The following is a 19,054-nucleotide window of genomic DNA, read 5'->3' on the forward strand; positions in this document are numbered from 1 at the left end:
GGTTTCGCTTCAGTATACTTCCCGATCAGTAGATCAAGATTGATGCACTGGTCGAGCGTACCTCGTCCCTTCCTAAAACCATACTGGCTATCAGCCAGTATGCTATCCTGCTCAGCCCATTCCTCTAATCTTACTAACATCACTCTACTCATAACCTTGACTGAAGAGTCAAGGAGAGAGATCGGGCGATAATTCTTAGCATCAGATCTACTTCCCTTTTTATGAATTGGCACAATGATTGATTCACCCCAAGTTACAGGGGCCTCGGCACACACAGCAACATTAAAAACAATGGTTAAAAGGGGGCCCCAGACATCTGGCGCAGCTTTATAAACGTCTATAGGTACCCCGTCCGGGCCCTGAGCTTTCCCTCCTTTGCTAGCCCGTATACCATATTTGACCTCACTAACGGATATATCCAAAGGCAGAGTAGGCCACTTATTGGGACTAGGATCATTGTCTTTATCAGAGTCAAAAATGCTGGAGAAATGTGCAATCCAACCCTCGCTAGAAACATTAGAAGTCAACTGTGGTGTTTTTTCATCCCTTAGAAAAGGCGAGTTGACCGTGGCCCAAAATAATGTACAATTTGATAATTCAGCAGCTTGGTTGAGGGAATCCCAAGCCTGTTGCTGCAGTTCACCCTTCCTCTGTTTGAGCGCACATTTATATTCCATTCTTAATTTATTTACCAGTTTTTTGTCCCTGGGCCTCGCTGCTAAAGCCTGCTTGAGGCCAGTTAGTGCGGAAGTGCAAAGGTGATTAAACCATCTCGGTCCGTTCCTACTTTGCCTACTATTGTGACTGGTAAACTTGGCATCAATAGCTTTATTAATTTGGTTAAAACAATATAAAACCCTCTCAGAGTCAGAACTATTTTTTAAAATAGAAGCAATGTCCAGCAGGCTCTCATTAATTATGGAGCTAGTTAAATCATCGGCTCTTTCACCAATCCATCTTAGCCTTACACCGTTAGTCCTATGTGGTTCTACATTAGAAATAATAATTCCCACATCCACCGAACTACCGGCCCAAAGGGTAGTGTCCAGAATAATACGGTTGTGGTCACTTAGGGTAGTTACTTCAATTCTTGGTGGATCACAGTAAGAACTAATATTAGAAGATGTGATCACATGGTCAATGACCGAGCTGGTGTGCCAATTTTTAAAAGTGGAATGGGTAAACCATTAACATCTTTACAGCACTCCACTATTTCCAGGTCATAGCAGCCCATGAACTTATGCAGTGCTTCCCCATAACTGTTATGTCCAAAATGCGGGGCATCCCAGCCGGCACTGTTAGTAACCCCACAAACCCTTTGTGTAGACAAATCGCACAAAGTAGTATTGAAGTCCCCTACCCAGATGAAGTCAAATACAACATTCTGTTCCAGACATAGATTTTCGACAGCGCCGGCTAAGTCTGTTACTACTTTGACCCGGGTAACATCAAAAATGTTATTATAATAGTTAATCAATAAAACATTATGGTCTTTGTCATCCACAAGCCAGAGGATCTGCACAAGGTCCCCTACAGGTATATACTTTTTAACCACAATAGGACGACAGATCGTTACAAGTATAAGGAGACCGCCTTTCGCTCTACCTATACCACCTCCCAACGCCGGTAAATTGTAAGAAACAAATCCCTCATAGTTAACTTCATCTTTACACCATGTTTCTTGAAGACATAAAATGTCATGGGCATTAACAAACGTTAACCATCCCGGATCCCTCTCCTTCGATTTCAGCCCTGCCACATTCCAACAAACAATAGTAATAGTATCCTTACCCCTAACACAATTACTATCAAGCACCATACCATTGTTTCGTCCCCAATTCGCATTCTGGTTTGAATTGCTTATGTCCCCACAATCGGGCGGTGCCCTTATATCCACCGCCAATTCAATTTCTGTGTTGTTGGGCATCTCTTGGGCCATGGTATTGTCTATACCGATATCCACACAGGGAATAGCAAGTACTAAATGGGTTGGATGTGAACTGAGAGATGTGAGAATGGACTATACAAAACTGGAATGAAATTGAGAAAATCATGGAAAGCAGAGGATAAAGCCAACAGCTGGTTTGCTCAACGATGAGTGTGAAAGGTGATTGCCAACATAATTGAGAGTTCAATATTGAAATGATGGAGAGCACAGATGACTGTCTATCAGAGCTTTCAAAACTCTTTACACCATGCACATCTTCTGTGTTAAGACTACTAAGGAATTCTGTTCATGTTTTTCCTCAATAAAAGAAACCTAACAAGAACTAACATACTGCCCTCTCCTGAGTACACAGAAAATGCAATCCTCTGTGCCTTTTTTACTTGGTAACGATTGGACAGTTTTGTAACTACCACCAAAGAACAATTTACCTGACTCTTCACAGAACATGGCAAGTTGTTATTCCTGCTAAAATCATCCCTAAAATCATCATGAGTCACATGCTTCTACTTTTCAATGATTCTTTCAGCTTAGATAAGTCTTTTCAGATGCTAAGTTATGACTAGACTTCTAAAAAAGCAATTCTTCCACTTGAATATCCCATAAGTGCTAGACCTGTGTTTAACCTTCCAATCAGTAAGATAAAGTTAAGCTATCTTTGTGATCAATGTTAGACTGTCCTGGTAAACCTTGACTGTAGTAATTCTGGTTTCATGTCAGGCACAAAGGTAAAGTTGCATTCTTGGATGCGAAAACTGGCTTTTTGGATCAGGTATAAGTGCCAGCCTGCAATGTTTATTTCACTTTTCTTATTAGCTGTCTTTGATACAGCCAATCACCAACTGTTGCTGAAATATCTGTAGATTGTAGGAGGCTTTGACATTTCAAGTTCTGGTCACATTTTGTACGGAGATTGAAAAACTGTGTCAAGGCCATTCGTTGCTTAGATTGGATATATTTGAAATTTGCAGGCCTAATCCCAGGGATCTGGAATGCCCCCAGTTATCATCACCACCTCTTTCAACATACATGTGCAACCATATAATGAGATCCTAATGCAGTACCCAGTGCTTAATTTGAGCTGGTGGTTGCCAGTGGGGGGCACCAGCACTTATTTTTGGGGACCATGGCTTATTTTTCCACATCAGGTATTTGCTGAGCGCAATAGAGGGAAAACACACAGATTGGAAAGACGAAGGAAGAGAAAGACAGCAAAACCATCACAAAGGAAGAATGCAGGAACCTGCAAGAGCAAGTAAAAGGGGAAGGTACTGTCTGGTAGTGGGTCAAAGACTACCAGCCTTTGACTTTGGTGCACCAACATTTAATTGCATCAGCCGCAAGCTTCTGAGCTGAGTTTCTGCACTAGCATTCTTTCTTTCACAAATTAATCACTGGCAGTACCCATTAGTGCCTGATCTACCCCCTCACCACCAACACTGATCTACAAAGAAGACTAGGAATGCATCAAGCAGAGCCTAGAGGATAGCAAGCCTTGGATGTAGGTTAACGTGCGAAGGCTGATAGCTTGTTTTGGGGTTATGATCCTTCCTGATCCTTATTTAGAGCAGCACAAAGTACAACTATACGGTCAATACATTCTGCTTCATTGAAGCCCTGCTCAATTATAAACAAATGCGCAAGTCTGGTAAACTGTACACATTACCGGCAAAAAACTCCCTGTTCAATCCTCACACCCAGGCCAAGACATTGTTGATTAGAACTAGAGTACTGAAGAAGAAAAATAATGGAATTCCTTGTACGTGGTGTTCTAAGTATATGCTGCAATAAGAGATACATAGGTTGAAAATAGAGCTACAAGTTATCCGAAATTGTGTGATTGAATCTTTTTGTCATCAGACGTGGTCATCGACGATTGTGTGCTCGTGTCTGCCAGGCTCCAATTCAAGTTAATGGAGCTAGCACACAAAGCCTTGAGGGGAGATTTCGTAATCTTCAAAGAAACTTGCATAGGCAGATCATGTATAGACACATAGAATGTGGCATGCTTTTCATTAGTAGCCCACATACACATAAAAGAGTTTGCAGACTATCTACAGTTAGGACCAAGACTTGAAATACCCTGCCTACCAGGTAAACTCCAGAATTATCTCAATAGCCTTAAGTTTGAGAAGGTTGAGAAAACGCTGTTTTCCTGCTGGTCATTCAGATGGCTTTCAGGGACAGCCTAATATGTTTAGGATCACAATGTCTCTCTTTGTGTTGCGCTTTGAGACAGTATAGGAGTTCAAGCATTGCAGCCAAGTTGTTGTATGTGGCAAGGAGTCTTACAAGAATCCACTTAACAAAGTGGGTCATAACTCATTTGTGTCCTGTTCTTCATAACAATTTCATGGCTTTAGCAGATGCATATCTTCATGAACCCTGATGACCTGCAGAGAAGATATTTTCACAGCCATAGCATAATAGTTTTAAAAAAAACATTTCTACTCAAACTGCTAACCTATTGAGGGGAGATGCAGGTCTTCATACACTTGCTGTGGCATTTTATAGAAGATTATGCCTTCATAATCATACCATAACTTGATAAAATATGTCTTCATATCCATCCCTTAATTTTCAGACAGACACATCCGTTTGTGTCCAGAGCCTAGTTTAAAGAAACACAGGTCTTATAAACCTGCTATGGGTTTTATAGAAATGTGTCAGAGGATTAGAGGGGTAAGAGAAATGTACTTCTCCTACATTTTGGTGACATTTAGTATTTTCATGACCAGCCGTTTAAGTTTAGTGAGGAGCGTTACTGAATGGCCTTTCAGTTTCTTGAGAAACACATGCTTTTATAAAAAAACATTGTAACTTTTAGAGGAACACCGGCCTTTATGTCCAGCTCATAACTTAGAAAGCCCTAGTAAAGTAATTATTTTCTTGGAGAATAGTGGCACAGAGGCTAAAGAAAGTAGCCTACAGAGTTTCAAACCATCAAAGTAATGTATGTCTCAGACTCATTTAAACAGTTGATGGAGGATTCTTGAGGTCATAGTCACGAGTGTCTGTATATTATGGCTGAGACAAGAAATATGAATACAATATGGTATGTTATATTAATCAGTTTTTATAGTGTGTCAAATACCCTTAGGGGCGACCTGCCTGAAGCTTTGGGAAAGGGAAGGAATGGGACAGTCACATCGAAACAAGGGTGGGGGAGAAGTGGATTACTGGGAAATCAAGGTTTTGAGCTTTTTGCTGAACTTTGCAATGAAGGAAATTGATTTAAGAAATCAGGCAATGTATCTCAAGTGTTACAGACCAGGAAAATTAAGGACAAGCCTCCCTCCTGAACCTTGTTGATTCAGGGAACCCCCACAAGTTTGACTGCAAAAGATCATAGGGTAGGATTAAATTAAATTGGTAGTGCCGAAATGTGTTTCTTAAGTAGGCGGGTCTGTTGCTGCACAATACTCTGTGAGCAAGGCAGTGAGCCTTAAACTTGGTGCATTGGCTGATAGGAAACTAGTGTAGGTCTTTGAGGTGAGTTGCTGCCGCAGAAGCAGTGGAGTGAAGATTCAAGACCAGGCTAGTGGTGGAATTTTGTAAAGCCTGAAGGCAGTGAATGAGGTAGTAAGACTGTCCTAGATAAATGGAATTGCCATGCTCAAAATGTGAGGTAATCAAAGAGTGTAAAACAGATTACTTGGCAGAGATATGTAATAGGGGCATTATCTTTATTTTCTGAGTATTATCAGGATAGAGAAACAAATCCTAAATACTATGTTTACCAGTTTTCCAAATGAATTTTTTTATAAAGGTGAAACCGAGAGTTTTGACTGACTCTACAGATTACAGGACCGCCTTCAAATCAGGTGAACACCAGGAAAGGGTCTGATCGATTGACTGCTGACAAAAAGAAGTTCTTCCTTTTTGTCACAGTTGATTTTGAGGAACTTGCTTTACATCCATGAAGTAACTGCACTCATGCAGTACTTGGTTGTTGGAAAAGGAAATTATGATCTGGGAGTCATCTGCTTAGGAAAAGGTGTCCAGACAATAAGAATGAATTAATTTGATCAGGTGAAATGTATATGTTAAACAAGGTCAGGCTAAGGGATTACCCTTGCAGGACTCCACAATTCAGGGGCGTACCAGGGGATCTACTTCAGAGGGGACAGAGTGTGTTTTAAAAGATTGAAACATGGCAATTCATTTAAGGGTTTGTTTGCAGACACCATTTTTGCAAAGGTTATTGATCAGGATGGAGTGTGAGATGGCATTAAAAGCTACAGATAGGATAGGTCTACAATTATGGCTGCAGAGCAGCCCCGGTTCAAGAGCACGTTGTCATCACTGGGGTTGCTCTATGGTGGCGGAAAGGGCCAGCAGCTTAAGGTCCGACAGGTAATTCTCTTCTAGTTAATTTAAGAGATGTTTATTGATATCGTTTTCTAAGATTTTAACAAGAAACAGATCAGAAAGTAGTTGCTGAGAATCTTGGGGTCTGCTGATGGTTTCTTAAGAAGGGCTACAACAAGCATACGCTTACATATGTCATGGAAAGATGGCATGCTGATGGAAAGACTGCAGAGTTCAGTGAAAGCAGGGCTGAGGGTGCTGTGGGCCAGAGTCACAATGCTGAAGGGAAGGATGGAATTGCTGCAGGACAAATGTGAAGGAGTTGTTTAATAATAGAGAAGTGTTTTCAAGAGAGTCTGAAGTGGACTCGATTCTGCCGGTGTAAAGGAAGGTGCGCGCTGCACGGATCATATGTTTGTATTTTTTCTTGCAGTTTTATAGGTGAATTAGTCACTGAAGTCATAGCATAGGCAGCATTTGCACTTGAATGCTTCACACATCAATTATAGGAGGCAGAGAGGAGAGTACGGGGAGCCACATGGGTCTTATTGAGGGCCACAAAGTCCAATGCTCTCAAAATCCAGGTGTTAGATGATTCAGCTGAGAAAATAATATGGAAGTGGCAGTGAAAGGAACATCTTGGAGCACGTGGAAGAGATGATTGGAAGAGACTTTAAACAGGGTCTTGTGTGCAGTGGTTTGCGTTTGTTGATACGAAGCCTGGAAGCTATCCATAGTGGTAAGCCTAGTATGTGATTTACACTGACTCATGGACTCAGGAAAAAGGAAGGCCAGCTACTTTAAGGATAGCTCAAGTATATTCGCCTTTCCCTTGCTATGTGAGTGACATCATTAAGAGTTATCAGCACAATCTTAAAGACAGTCACTCTGGCTGAGACTCGACAATGAATACGCTTTGAGAGACCATTCAAAGGCTTGAGATACCAAAGTGCCTTAGCGTCTTGTTTAACTCTAGGACCGCTGTGTCATCTGGGTTCTCAAATCTGTTTGGGCAGGAAAGCTGCATCGATGATACCTCCCGACAACCCTAGCTAGCTCAGGTCACATGCTGGGCATAAAAGAGCTTGGTTTCTAATAACTGTTGAATATTTAATTATAGTTCCGATTGTGGGTAAGGGTGTTCACAGCTAGAGTTTTCTCTGAACCCCAGCATCATATTGATGTCAATGTAGCGCGATTCATTGATGTAGCTCAAACAACATCAATGCAACTCGCAGTCTGTTCGGCTGCAACAATCGGCAGCAGAACAGAGGCAACTTAATGTTCGACTAAAGATTACAATTGACTTTACCAAGGGAATTTGTATCACTTTTAATGTAGAGAGGAAACATTGTCTCTATTTGCATTGTTATTCATTTGATTGAATTAAACTGTACTTTGCATTTTAATAAACATATATCCTGATGGACTCCTTCATCGGGCCAGCAAGCAAAGCCAAAACACCACAGATATAACTGTACCTCTGAATTCGTAATAGCAAAAAAAGATGTTGGGAATTAACTTGTTTTAACTCGATTTCTTCTGAGTGTAACACGATTTTTATTCAGACATATAAACCTTAAATCCACTTATTAATTTCTGAACCAATTAAAACGTTGAAGGGTCGGATTCCAGTGTCTACTTTAGACACTGTTACATCACAATACACAGTGGGGGTGGTCTGAAAAGAAGGAGAAACCACAAATAGAAAGGCAGAACACTGGGAGCGAGAAATCGGTGAAACGTGTAAAAGAGCAGAAGAGAAGCAAAGCTCCCTGTTGTCAGTAGCATGAGGAAGTGGAGTCGAGCATGTTAACTGACACGTTGACGGCAGTGGGTTTACCGCTGTACTTGTCAATGCTTCGCTGCATGACGTTTTGTGGCGCCCCTTCATGTACAACAACACAAGTGAAAGGACCGCCTTTCTTCCAATCCTCGGCATCAATTTGTAGAGTACTGACAGCGAAGTAGCCTTCTGCCTCCTTCATAGCCTGGGGTATGGTGGTATCGTAGGCCCCGCTGTCCATCTCTTGGCCCGCCTGCAACCACTTAATGGAGAGGTCCGCTGGAGAGAATCCTTTAATCATACATATAAGGGTTGCCTTCTCATTGCGGGCGAGCTCCTCTGTGGGAGGCCCATTGACATAGACAGAGGGAGGTTTGACGAGTACATCTGCAAGAGAAAGGAAACAGAAGATAGTTACCCAAATATGTATGCCTGCAGGAGTGAACAGCAAAATGAGTACCTCTTTACAAAACGATTGCTGCAGGACACTCAATAAAAGTGCCCTAAAAATTGCAACATTGACTACATGGTTTGGAGCTAGATACATGATCAACTTTGCACTATGTGTGTTGGGTTTCTCTCCTTTGCCATCACTTTATTTGCATACACGCATGGTCTTCATCGAGGCTTACAGTAAAACAAAAGGTACATACTGAAGGTAAGCCTTTAGTATCATCAGCATCATATATGTCAATGTAGTTGCTGTAGTTGCTGTTGCGCTAACATAACTACCAGAGAAGTAGATATATAAGCCCAACAAGGGAGATTCTAAAACTGGTACACAGTGTAGCTGGGACACAATGGTAAAAGGTGGCCACTTTTCATGTAACTTGATAACAGTGCTTGAAATAGAAGTGCAGTATGTTTGTTTCTGAGAAGTGCTGGTGCACTCCAATGAAAAGTATTACGCTTTTCTTGAGAAGTGCAGGTACTCTCCCCCTCGAAATAAAAAAGTGCCAGTATTCAGTACCAGACAGTACCGGCCCATTTAAAGCACTGCTTGAGAAGGCAGCGCCACTGTGTATTTATCTAACTTCTCACAGAGTGGAAAGTAGATCAGAGATGCATGGCTTGCCAGGACCTTTGGCTCTGGTTTTGACAAGGAGATGTATTCCACAACATCGAGGAACTGGAAAGATGATGATAAACTACCCAGATTTTTAAAGGTGGGAAGCCCAACACACAAGACTTTACAAGAAGTGCATGACCAACCCACACAAATTCAAATGATTTTCAATTTAAGAGGAAGCCCAAGAGCCAAGAAGTTCCGAGATGTGGATAACTTACCTAAGTCCTTGGAGATGGTCTTGACAATGGGTTCCGTCAGTCCTGGGTATTCCATTCGGCAGGTGAAGCGTTCACCCTTGACCCACTCTTCGGCACAGACAGAGAGACGACTGGATACACTGTAGAGGCCGCTGCTAGTCAGCTCAGGGTTCTCCGTCACAGACTCTACTGTGCAGTTGCCCATCTCTCTGGTCCATGTGAAGACAGCCCCGGTACTTGCGGGTAGGTTTATGGCCCGGCAGGTGATCACAGCTTTCTTGTTAATCAAGACATCTTCAGCAGTGGGTCGGTATAGCGAGACTACGATGCCCAGACAATTGAAGGCACCTGGAGATTTGAAGGACAGAGCATGATTTAGTGTGAGGGCAGTTGTGAGGTAGGGATGGAGAGAGGGTAAGGTAATTGCTCCACCTCGTTTCATAGAATAAAACTGTCGTTCCTGCTTTCGGTATCTGCGTTCCTAAATCAGACTATTTTGAAACTGCTAAAGTAGTGTCGGTTACATGCCCTGTGTCCGTCGCCATGATTAAACAGAGCTTGGTTAAGTCTCTGCATGGTAAAGATAAACTCTAGGTAAACACAGGGTAGATATTCCTAGCACTGGTGAAAAAATGTGTTAGAATCAGAATAAATTGTACTCCCTCCTGCGTAGGCTTTACTGTAAAAAATATTTGGAACCTGGCGCCTTGGTATCACTGTAAAACCCAAACTCCTGCCTTGCCAGTAACACGCGATACTGATAGAGGGGCGCGGGTAGCCCTAACAAGACTACTCGGTTGCTTTTCGTACCTCTGGGCAGTAGGTGACATTGTTAGCACAGGTGAGAGATTTTCGAAGAGGCTGTGGTTGTGGGCCACCGTAGAACAGATTTGGGAGGGGTTAGGTTCAGAGACGGGTTGGCCCTCTTTGTGTCAAGTACGGTGGTAACGAAAGAGATGAAAGCGCACGCGGGGGTTGACAAGAGGCCTGTGAATGTGATGTTGGCTCTCGTTGCTGTATTTTCGTCGCCTCCAGCTAACAATCGGCAACAAGGCAGGCAGAGACAGAGATTAATTTAACAAAGAGAGTGTAAAATAGTCAAGCGCCGTGGGCAGTAGTGAGGGGATGTGGAGAGGTGTACCTTGCAACGATACAAACGTCAATGTCTCTAGGCATTTCTGCATCAATATAACAAGTTACCACTCCTAGCAAGCGGGTGTCAGTCTTAAATCAAGATGTGTCTCTCTTCTGCGTGGACTGGGTTGCATTTGCCCCAAGGAGGGGTACTACATCAACCTCATTCCGCCCCTGGACGTGAGTGTGTATGTGTTCTCTCTGCAGACACGTCTACCCACTTTGCTGTATTCCAGAAGTTTGACCTCGCAGCTCTAAAGCACTTTCTCACCTGAACGCCGCGTAAGAACACTGGACACTTCCTCCTTGGTTCTGGGATCTGTCGTGTAGCAGCTGTAGGCAGCCCCTTTGTTCCACTTGGCCTGGGGGACACGCACACTGAAACTGAGCGAATACGTGCCATCGCCAGCCTGCGTTGCAGGAAAGCTTGTCGGGAGCAGAGATACCTCATTGTCGTCTTCGCGCCATCCTATCTGGACTGAGCTGCTGGGTGATGAAGTGACGTAGCAGACCAAAGAAACATCCTGATTGCCGTCGCTCTCTGGACACGAGGCCTGCACCAGCTTGACCGTCATTGTGGCTACACTCACTGAGCTCAGAGACGCAGAGCCCACTGGCAAGAGAAAAACAGGCCATTAGCACCTTACAGTTGGAAAAAATGTCTTCCGTAGAAGCGAAAGAGGTGAAATAAATAATTAAAATTCTGTCAGGCTTTCCGGAACTGTCCAAATATGCATAAGCCATCTTGGTGCTCACTCCTCACCTATGGATGCTCTGGTACACTACAATTGTTTACAAAATCACTTTAGCAAATATGTAGAAGTCCCTTCCCGTGTTCTGCTCATATTTAACTTTATTACGGTAACATTTGTAATATTTTCAATTTGCTTAAAGGTTTCCCACTCAGACCCGGTAAAAACTTTGCTCATCATCTTTTCAATCAATGTTTAAATTAGGTTCCTATTGTATGACTGGACATTGAAAAAAAATACTCCTGGAACCTGTTAATTGGGGCGCAGTCTGAACATCAGCATACGCATGTTTGTTTTTTAAACTCTGCTGTAAAGAAATTGACAAGGACAAATGTGACAGTAAATCTGTTATGGCTTACGTAATTGGTCACATAAAGGGGGCATTTTAAAATATCTTCTGGGGTTAAGACACCTGCTGCACAGATATTTGTGTGCCCGGCAATGTTTCGGGAATAATAATAACAGTATGATAACTCTGGTGGTGAATGCACTTCCTCGAGTGATCTATGTTTTGTCTAGTCACAGTGATAGCTCCGAAAGTAGTATAGAGGTTTAATGCGCCTGATACAAGAAACACTGTGTAACATGAAGATCAAACAATTTTTACTTTATGTAGGTAGGTAAGTGGGTTACTGCTTTTTGAGACAGGGATTGCTTTATTAGTACAGGCAATCACAACCACTGCGTCACGTTTTACATCCTGACTTTGTGTTTTTCTCATCATTCACTCTTCATATAATGGGTAACAGCATGTGAGACCTACACTTTAAAAACCCTTGTTGTGATGCAGAGAACTGTATTACCCTACATTGGGATGAGTAGCATGATTAATTAGTTACATTAAAAAATAATTAGTAAGTGCTATTTAAATTATTTGTGTAACTACTCATGGAGACAAACACATCTGACTTTCGTACCACCATACTAAGCTTCCCTAGGCCATGGGTGACTATCTGCTCCAGTCCAGGTTTATTCTTGGAGATCTGGGACTTGTAGTTGTGTTTATCCCATTTTAAAACCAGAACACCATGTCCCAGAATTCAAAGAAAAAACCGGGACTGGAGCCACTCATCATGCATGGACCTGAGAAAATTAGCAGGTACTTTTTACAGTGCTGCATATCATTTTACATGTTGGGGTTGAACAAAGTGAAATGCCTGCCTCCAAATTATAGTTTCTCTTAAGTTCTTGTGAAGTGTTAAAAAGCTGTGTGCCTTTGTTTCACCCGTTGCATTGGTACTTATACATTAAGCTCCAGAAACTCCCATCCAGGATGATACTCTAAAAATAGACGGGCAGATGGCCCTTTAAGTCAAGCCTTTGTTGTGGGACCACCTAAGAAATCTCACTAACTGCCTGCATGTCGCTTCTTCAAATCTGTGATCTGGCTCTATTGGAGCTGCCAGATCAGGGATCCAGTTGAATCCTACTTATTTCCTGCACTGCATTCAATATGGTGAAAAGTAACCTCCAAATAAAAACAAATTATTATACTGTTCCAAGTAGGGCAGAAACAAGACAGGGTTTGACTGGCAGGAGCCGAAAATAGGTCCAAGTACTAAAATAAAAGAGCCCGCTTAGTGAATTATAAACCTAAGAAAGAGAAACGTATTTACAAGTTGGGGCAGTTTCCATCTTTTAAAGACAGGCTGTATAAAGTGTCTTGCAAAGTATGGAAGGCTGCATGGTTTTGACCTTGCTGCAGGCAATTTTAGTATCAAAGAAAACAACAGTAAAAACTTGGCCAGCAGATGATAAAACAGGCCCTCAAGCAGCCACCAAAAAAGCCCCACATACTGATGTATCAGACCAGGCCATTGGGCACTGCCTGATTTCCCTATAAGAAGTCTGACCCTACGGCTGCTCAATAAACATTGATCTGTTCCAAAAAAAAGTTGAAACAATATGGTCATGATCTGCCTCGCATATAGAGTTTCTGCCTTGGTTTAGTGTAAAGCATTTATGATGAATTGTGGAACAAAGACGGCCTTTTTTATAAACTGCTATGCGAAGCTGAAAGGTTGGTGAGGATGTCCACGGGGGAGAAGTTTCGCCCCAGGACTTCCTTTTAGCTCCTTACCTGACACTCTCTTGACGATGGTGCTGTTGGTGGCTGCATGCTTCACAGTGCAACTGAAGTCACCACTCTGCAACTCCTGACGGGAGACGTTAATCAAGCTGTTGCTAACGTAGACACCACTGCTGCTTTGGAGCACAGAGGAGGAGTCCTTGGAGGGAATAATGGAGGATCCTTCCTTCCAAACGACTGAGATAGGCTCTGGAAAGTAGCCACTCACCAGGCAGCCGACGGACCTAGTCTCCCTGGTGCTAGAAACCATTGGGAAAACCTGGGGTGCGGCAACAGGTTCTACAGGGGGAAAACGATGTCACATTAACGCACATCCACTTTCCACAATAAGCTATAACTGGGGGCGAAAATAAGTAGTAATGAACAAAAGCCAAACTTCTGTATTCTTTGCTGCAAATTTTTGTCTGTGCAGGTCTCAATTTAAGGAATCTTCCACATTTCAACCACTGCTCAAACAATTAGAAGTATGTGGTGCTCTGCACTTGACACCGCCACAGGTGCACTATCATTCTTTGTCCTGAGAGGAGGACAGTGAACGTGTACCTTCTAACTAATCCCCCCTTGAGAGAGTCCAAGGATGCCCTCGATGCCATTCATTCACCCCAGAGGGCATGGTACCTAAATAGCATTGACAGAAAGTATCTCACGTGAATATCTTGTCATAGACCATCTAAAAACATTGTTCCATTGGAGCCAACAGTAGAAAATGGGCACCCAATGGGATGATATTTATGTAAACAATATTTAACAGACAGTAATTTTGGCCGATATTTGTGCACACATTATTCTAACATACAACCATTCATGTCACTGTTCAATACAGTAAATGAAAACGTGTTTCTTGTGGTTTTAATGAAAACCAGGGGCCTAGTTATAAATGATGTAGCAGGAGCAGTGGTGCTGGGGTTTAGAGGGTTGGGGGGCTAATCAGGAGCAGCTCGCAGCGCTTTGTAGGGGAGGTGTGGCGCGTGTGGCGGGGAGGAGTGAGGGATTCAATAAAAAAACAACAACAAAAAATTACCTGCTTTGCCGCTGCCACCACTGCGCCGCTCCTGTGCTGCAGCTGCAGGCGCAGGCTCCCAGCCTGCCCTACAGCCAATCCGAACACTGCTGACAACAGAGGTTGGATTGGACGGAGCACCCAGCCAGGGCACTTCCAGGCAGACTGGGAGCCTGTGCCTGCTCTCTCCAGCCCGGCAATACAGTGCCAGGCTAAAGAGAGCACAATGCACATGTGTGTTTGGTTGTCCCGGGCTGGCCAGCCAAACATACATACGCACTGAGGGGGAGTGCTAAGCACCCCCCCTCCGTCCCCGTCATAGCCAGTAGCCCCAACCCTTTTACTACAAAACGATAATAAACATAGTTTATTATCGTTTTGTAGTAAAAGATTTGCAGCTGCTGCTGCTGACGGGGGCAACACTCCTCCGCCATAACGGAGAAGCCGCGTCTGGGGCTAATCCTGTCCTTTATTAGCTGCAGGTATTTATTAACTCAGTTGCTTCTTGCAAGTTCGTGACTGGGGTCTAACTCTTTGGGCCATATTTATACTTTTTGACGCACAACTGCGCCAACGCAGTTGTGCGTCAAAAATTTTAACGCCGGCTAACACCATTCCAAAGCGCCATGTGGGCGCCTTATTTATTGAATGACGTTAGCCGGCGCAGCTGACTGGTATGCGTAAAAAAAAATGACTCACACCAGGCAGCGCCGGCGTAGGGGAAAATGGAGCTTGGGCGTCAAAAAATGGGGCAAGTCAGGTCTGAGTCAAAATTTTGGCCTCAACCCGATTTGCGCCATTTGTTTTGACGCCCAACCCCCATTGAAATGACTCCTGTCTTAGCACAGACAGGAGTCATGCCCCCTTGCCCAATGGCCATGCCCAGGGGACTTATGTCCCCTGGGCATGGTCATTGGGCATAGTGGCATGTAGGGGGGCACAAATCAGGCCCCCCTATGCCACAAAAAAAATACAAAAAAAATACTTACCTCAACTTACCTTAAGTTCCCTGGGATGGGTCCCTCCATCCTTGGGCGTCCTCCTGGGGTGGGCAAGGGTGGCAGGGGGTGTCCCTGGGGGCATGGGAGGGCACCTCTGGGCTCCTTCCAAGCCCACAGGTCCCTTAACGCCTGCCCTGACCAGGCGTTAAAAAATGACGCAAAAGCGGCTGGACGTCATTTTTTAAGGCCCGCCCACTCCTGTGCGTCATTTTTGCACGGGAGTTTAAATAAGGCGCACATGCCTTAGAGTCATTTTTTAGAAGGGAACGCCTACCTTGCATGTCATTAATGCAAGGTAGGTGTCCACGCTAAAAAATGACGCAAACTCCAAGATCTTTGGCGCTAGATGGGTCTAACGCCGAAGTATAAATATGGAGTTAGCTTTGCGTCGGATTTGCGTAAAAAAAAACGACGCAAATCCGGCGCAAACAGAGTATAAATATGCCCCTTTGTTTCCTCTTCCCAGAAGAAGGGGGCTGGGTTATGGAAAGTGAGAAAGGCCATGGGAATTAACTGGTATGCCCCAGTGGTTAGTATTTGCTGGTACTCAGCACCAGCACGCATTCCTTAGTGCTGGCACATACAATTGACAGTCTACCACATGGTGGCGCTGTCCATCTTTTTTTTCAAAAGGTACTTTTGCAGAGAGTTTCCCAATCCAATACGTATTAGAAAGGTAACACTACCAGCGTATCCAGGTCATTGTTATAGGTTTGGGTGCTCAGGTATAGTCCATATAGTACATTTGTAGGAGTGTGTGTGTTGGTAGGCAGAGTCGATATTGGCATTTGCCAGCACTAGTATAAACAGTGGATGATGCAGGCTACAGATGTTTTCTGAGATACATCTTGGGTCTTGCACTTTTTTTTCCTTTTCACAAACTAAGCACTGATAAACCCGCTCATATCGAACCAGGTACATCGGATGACTCCAGTGCCAGCCAGACAATTGCATACCACACGTGCTATGAGTTACGGCTCTGGCCCACTATTCTGTGAACAGCTATGAAGTATGCAGTACTAGAGGGAGGTTCCGGGTGGCACGGGGCTAGGGTTTGGCGCACTAACAGGCCTTTGTGATTAGGCCCAAAACGCACCTGTACAGAATGTCTCCACTCCTACGGAATCTTTGAAGTCAAGCCCCGTGGTCTGATAAGTAAGACTGCCGTTTAGTCAAGTGAAGTAAGAAATCCTCTTCATCCCTGACTATCAGTCCTGAAACTCTGACGCTTTCTTCCCAGAGGAAGGGGTGCTGCTGCTGTCAGCTTTAACACATTCCAGGCCCTTTGTACTCCGCTGTTCTCAATTCAGCAAGGTTTTGCAGTTCTGAAATAAGTACAGCAAGCTATGTTATAATAGTCAGTAGTAGTATTGCATTGTGGTCGTGCCACAATGTCAGTGCTTATAACTAGATCCGAATTTTCTGGTCTGTCTGCTTCCCTATATCATGACTTTTGATGTGTGCTGCAACGTATTGATGATACAGAAATCTGATAAGTAGTAAGAAACGTTAATTTCGAAACTCCATTTCCTGTCAGACGGAACAAAATTACAGTACCAGTACCCTGCAGCTAATTCAACAAATGATGCATCCTGTCAAAAATACGTCTAGAAAAATATCAACTACTAATAACAAAACGAAGCCTTCATCTGTATTTAACCATTAGATTGTCGAAAAAACCTATAATGACAATCTCTTTTGACTGATTCGATGTAATAAATTAAAATAATTCAAGTGACTAGACTTCATCCGACATGTTGGAGCACTTATCAATTAGGACTTGAAAAAACATGTACACATCAGATCTGCAAAAACACAGCTGCATCATTTACAAAATCCTTACAGCCAGCACCCCCTCTATCTGGCTGATTAGCTCACCATCTCTGTGACTCTCAGCAATCCCAGAGTCATGACACCATCATACTGCAGCCAAAGGAGTAAAAAAGAAAAAGACAAGACAGCAAACCTTTTACATCTATGCAGTGACGATCTAGAACAACAATCCCTTATCTATCAGCAGCACCTCAACCCTCATCCAGTTAGGGAAGGAACTCAAGACTATTACTATGTTATGATGCAGTTACAACCCACAAACAAGCTACTTCTAGAATCCACTGTTGACTCTACCCTTGCTTTTGACTCTGTACAGATCTCTGCTACCTTGGGCTAAGTCTGTGCTATACAAATACCACACACATACATACACGCATAAAAGAATGACACAGCCTCTGTGGTGAGGACTGAGTAGAGCTGAGAGTCAGGTCCCTTGAAAGGGCTGAAATGATGGCAACAGGACAGGAAGCCAAGGAAGGCTGTGTTCTGGTCTAAGGCACAGCCATGAACTATATGAATTCACCCAGGGGACATTCATAATGTGACGGGGGCCATCAGAGACCTCCCATGGTATTTGTTAGAAATGGTATCTCTAGTTGGCAGAGGTATACACCCTTGACCAAGGAGGGACCACAATCCTCATCAGGACAGGTTACAACACAATCCAAAGTATACTGTGTCTACCGTCTGGTAGCTTGGCACTGAGCAGTCAGTTTTAGCTTTGAAAGCAATGTGCAAAGTGTTTGTGCAGAACTTATACAATAACACATGAAAGACACCACAAAAAATACACCACACAGGTTTAGAAAAATAGAGAATATTTATACGAATAAAATACTGTTGAAACAATGAAAATCCAATGTACACAAGCAAAGTTATGCATTTTTAAAGATTAAGGGCCTCATAACGAATGTGGCAGTCAGGACCGCCGCTGTTGCGGCAGTCCGACCGCCACATTAAAACCCTGGCGGTCAGACCACCAGGGAACCTCCAGCACCACAAGGATCCATGATCCCGGCGTCCTGGCAGCGGCAGAGATTGTAATCCGCCAGGGAAGCATTGCATGCAGTGCTGCCATGCGGATTACGACCTTGTTCTCCGCCAGCCTTTCCACGGCAGTAACACTGCCATGAAAACGGATGGTGGAGAACAGGTGCAGGGGACCACAAGTGGCCCCTGCACTGCCCATGCACTTGGCATGGGCAGTGCAGGGGTCACCCTGCCCAGCACCCTTATGAACATTTCAAGGGTGCTGGTGCACCCTCTGGGCTACAACATTGCAACCGGCTCAATTACGAGACAATGATGTAGCCTGTTTCCTGCTAGGAGGTTTCCACTCGCCGACCTAGCAGGAAACTCTCAATAACTCAGGCAGAGTGGTCACCATGAAGGCAGTGGCCACCCTGTTGGACGTTTCAGTCCATCAAACTCGGAATGAGTACCTAAATCCCATTACAGAACTTAGAAACCAAATAGCTCCAACTGGGGGTATCACTGCGCCAGTGACTGAGTCGTTCCCAATAATGTGACACCACAGGAGCTGATCACGGAGTCGCATGGACCCCCAGGTACAGTACCCTTTGAAACAAAGAAGCAAAGATGTTGCACGGAGTTGGGGAGATGAGGTGTTGCTGGGGTCGGTGCAGCGTCAGTCCCTTATGTTGTCCGGAGAGGTGAGGTGTTGGTCCCGCACGCAAGGCAAGAGGAGGCGAGGCGTTGGTTCCGTCTGGTTGCAGGGGGAGTAGGTGGAGATGGATTGGTTTCTTGTGACCAGGAGGGGTCCATGGTTCCAGTCAGTCAAGACGTGATGTGTTGACTTCGCAGTGTCACAATGACCCTGCGTGACATCAGCGGTGTTGCGGCAACGTCGGACTTGCGTTGCAGGCCATGGTCGTTGTGTGCAGTGATGTCCACAGAGCAGGAGCATGCTGCAGCAT

At 44.0% G+C, this 19,054-nt stretch overlaps 1 gene segment (V, D, J or C); it reads right to left on the reverse strand.

The window, feature by feature from the left end:
- Positions 1–7,781: 7,781 nt before the first annotated feature.
- Positions 7,782–13,558, reverse strand: LOC138301930 (Ig alpha chain C region-like). The segment is given in 4 exon segments: positions 7,782–8,429; positions 9,330–9,656; positions 10,714–11,055; positions 13,275–13,558. Coding segments are annotated over 4 exon segments (1,320 nt in total).
- Positions 13,559–19,054: the final 5,496 nt, after the last annotated feature.

The sequence above is a fragment of the Pleurodeles waltl genome, chromosome 6 (genome assembly GCF_031143425.1).
Source record: "Pleurodeles waltl isolate 20211129_DDA chromosome 6, aPleWal1.hap1.20221129, whole genome shotgun sequence".
Lineage (NCBI taxonomy): Eukaryota > Metazoa > Chordata > Amphibia > Caudata > Salamandridae > Pleurodeles > Pleurodeles waltl.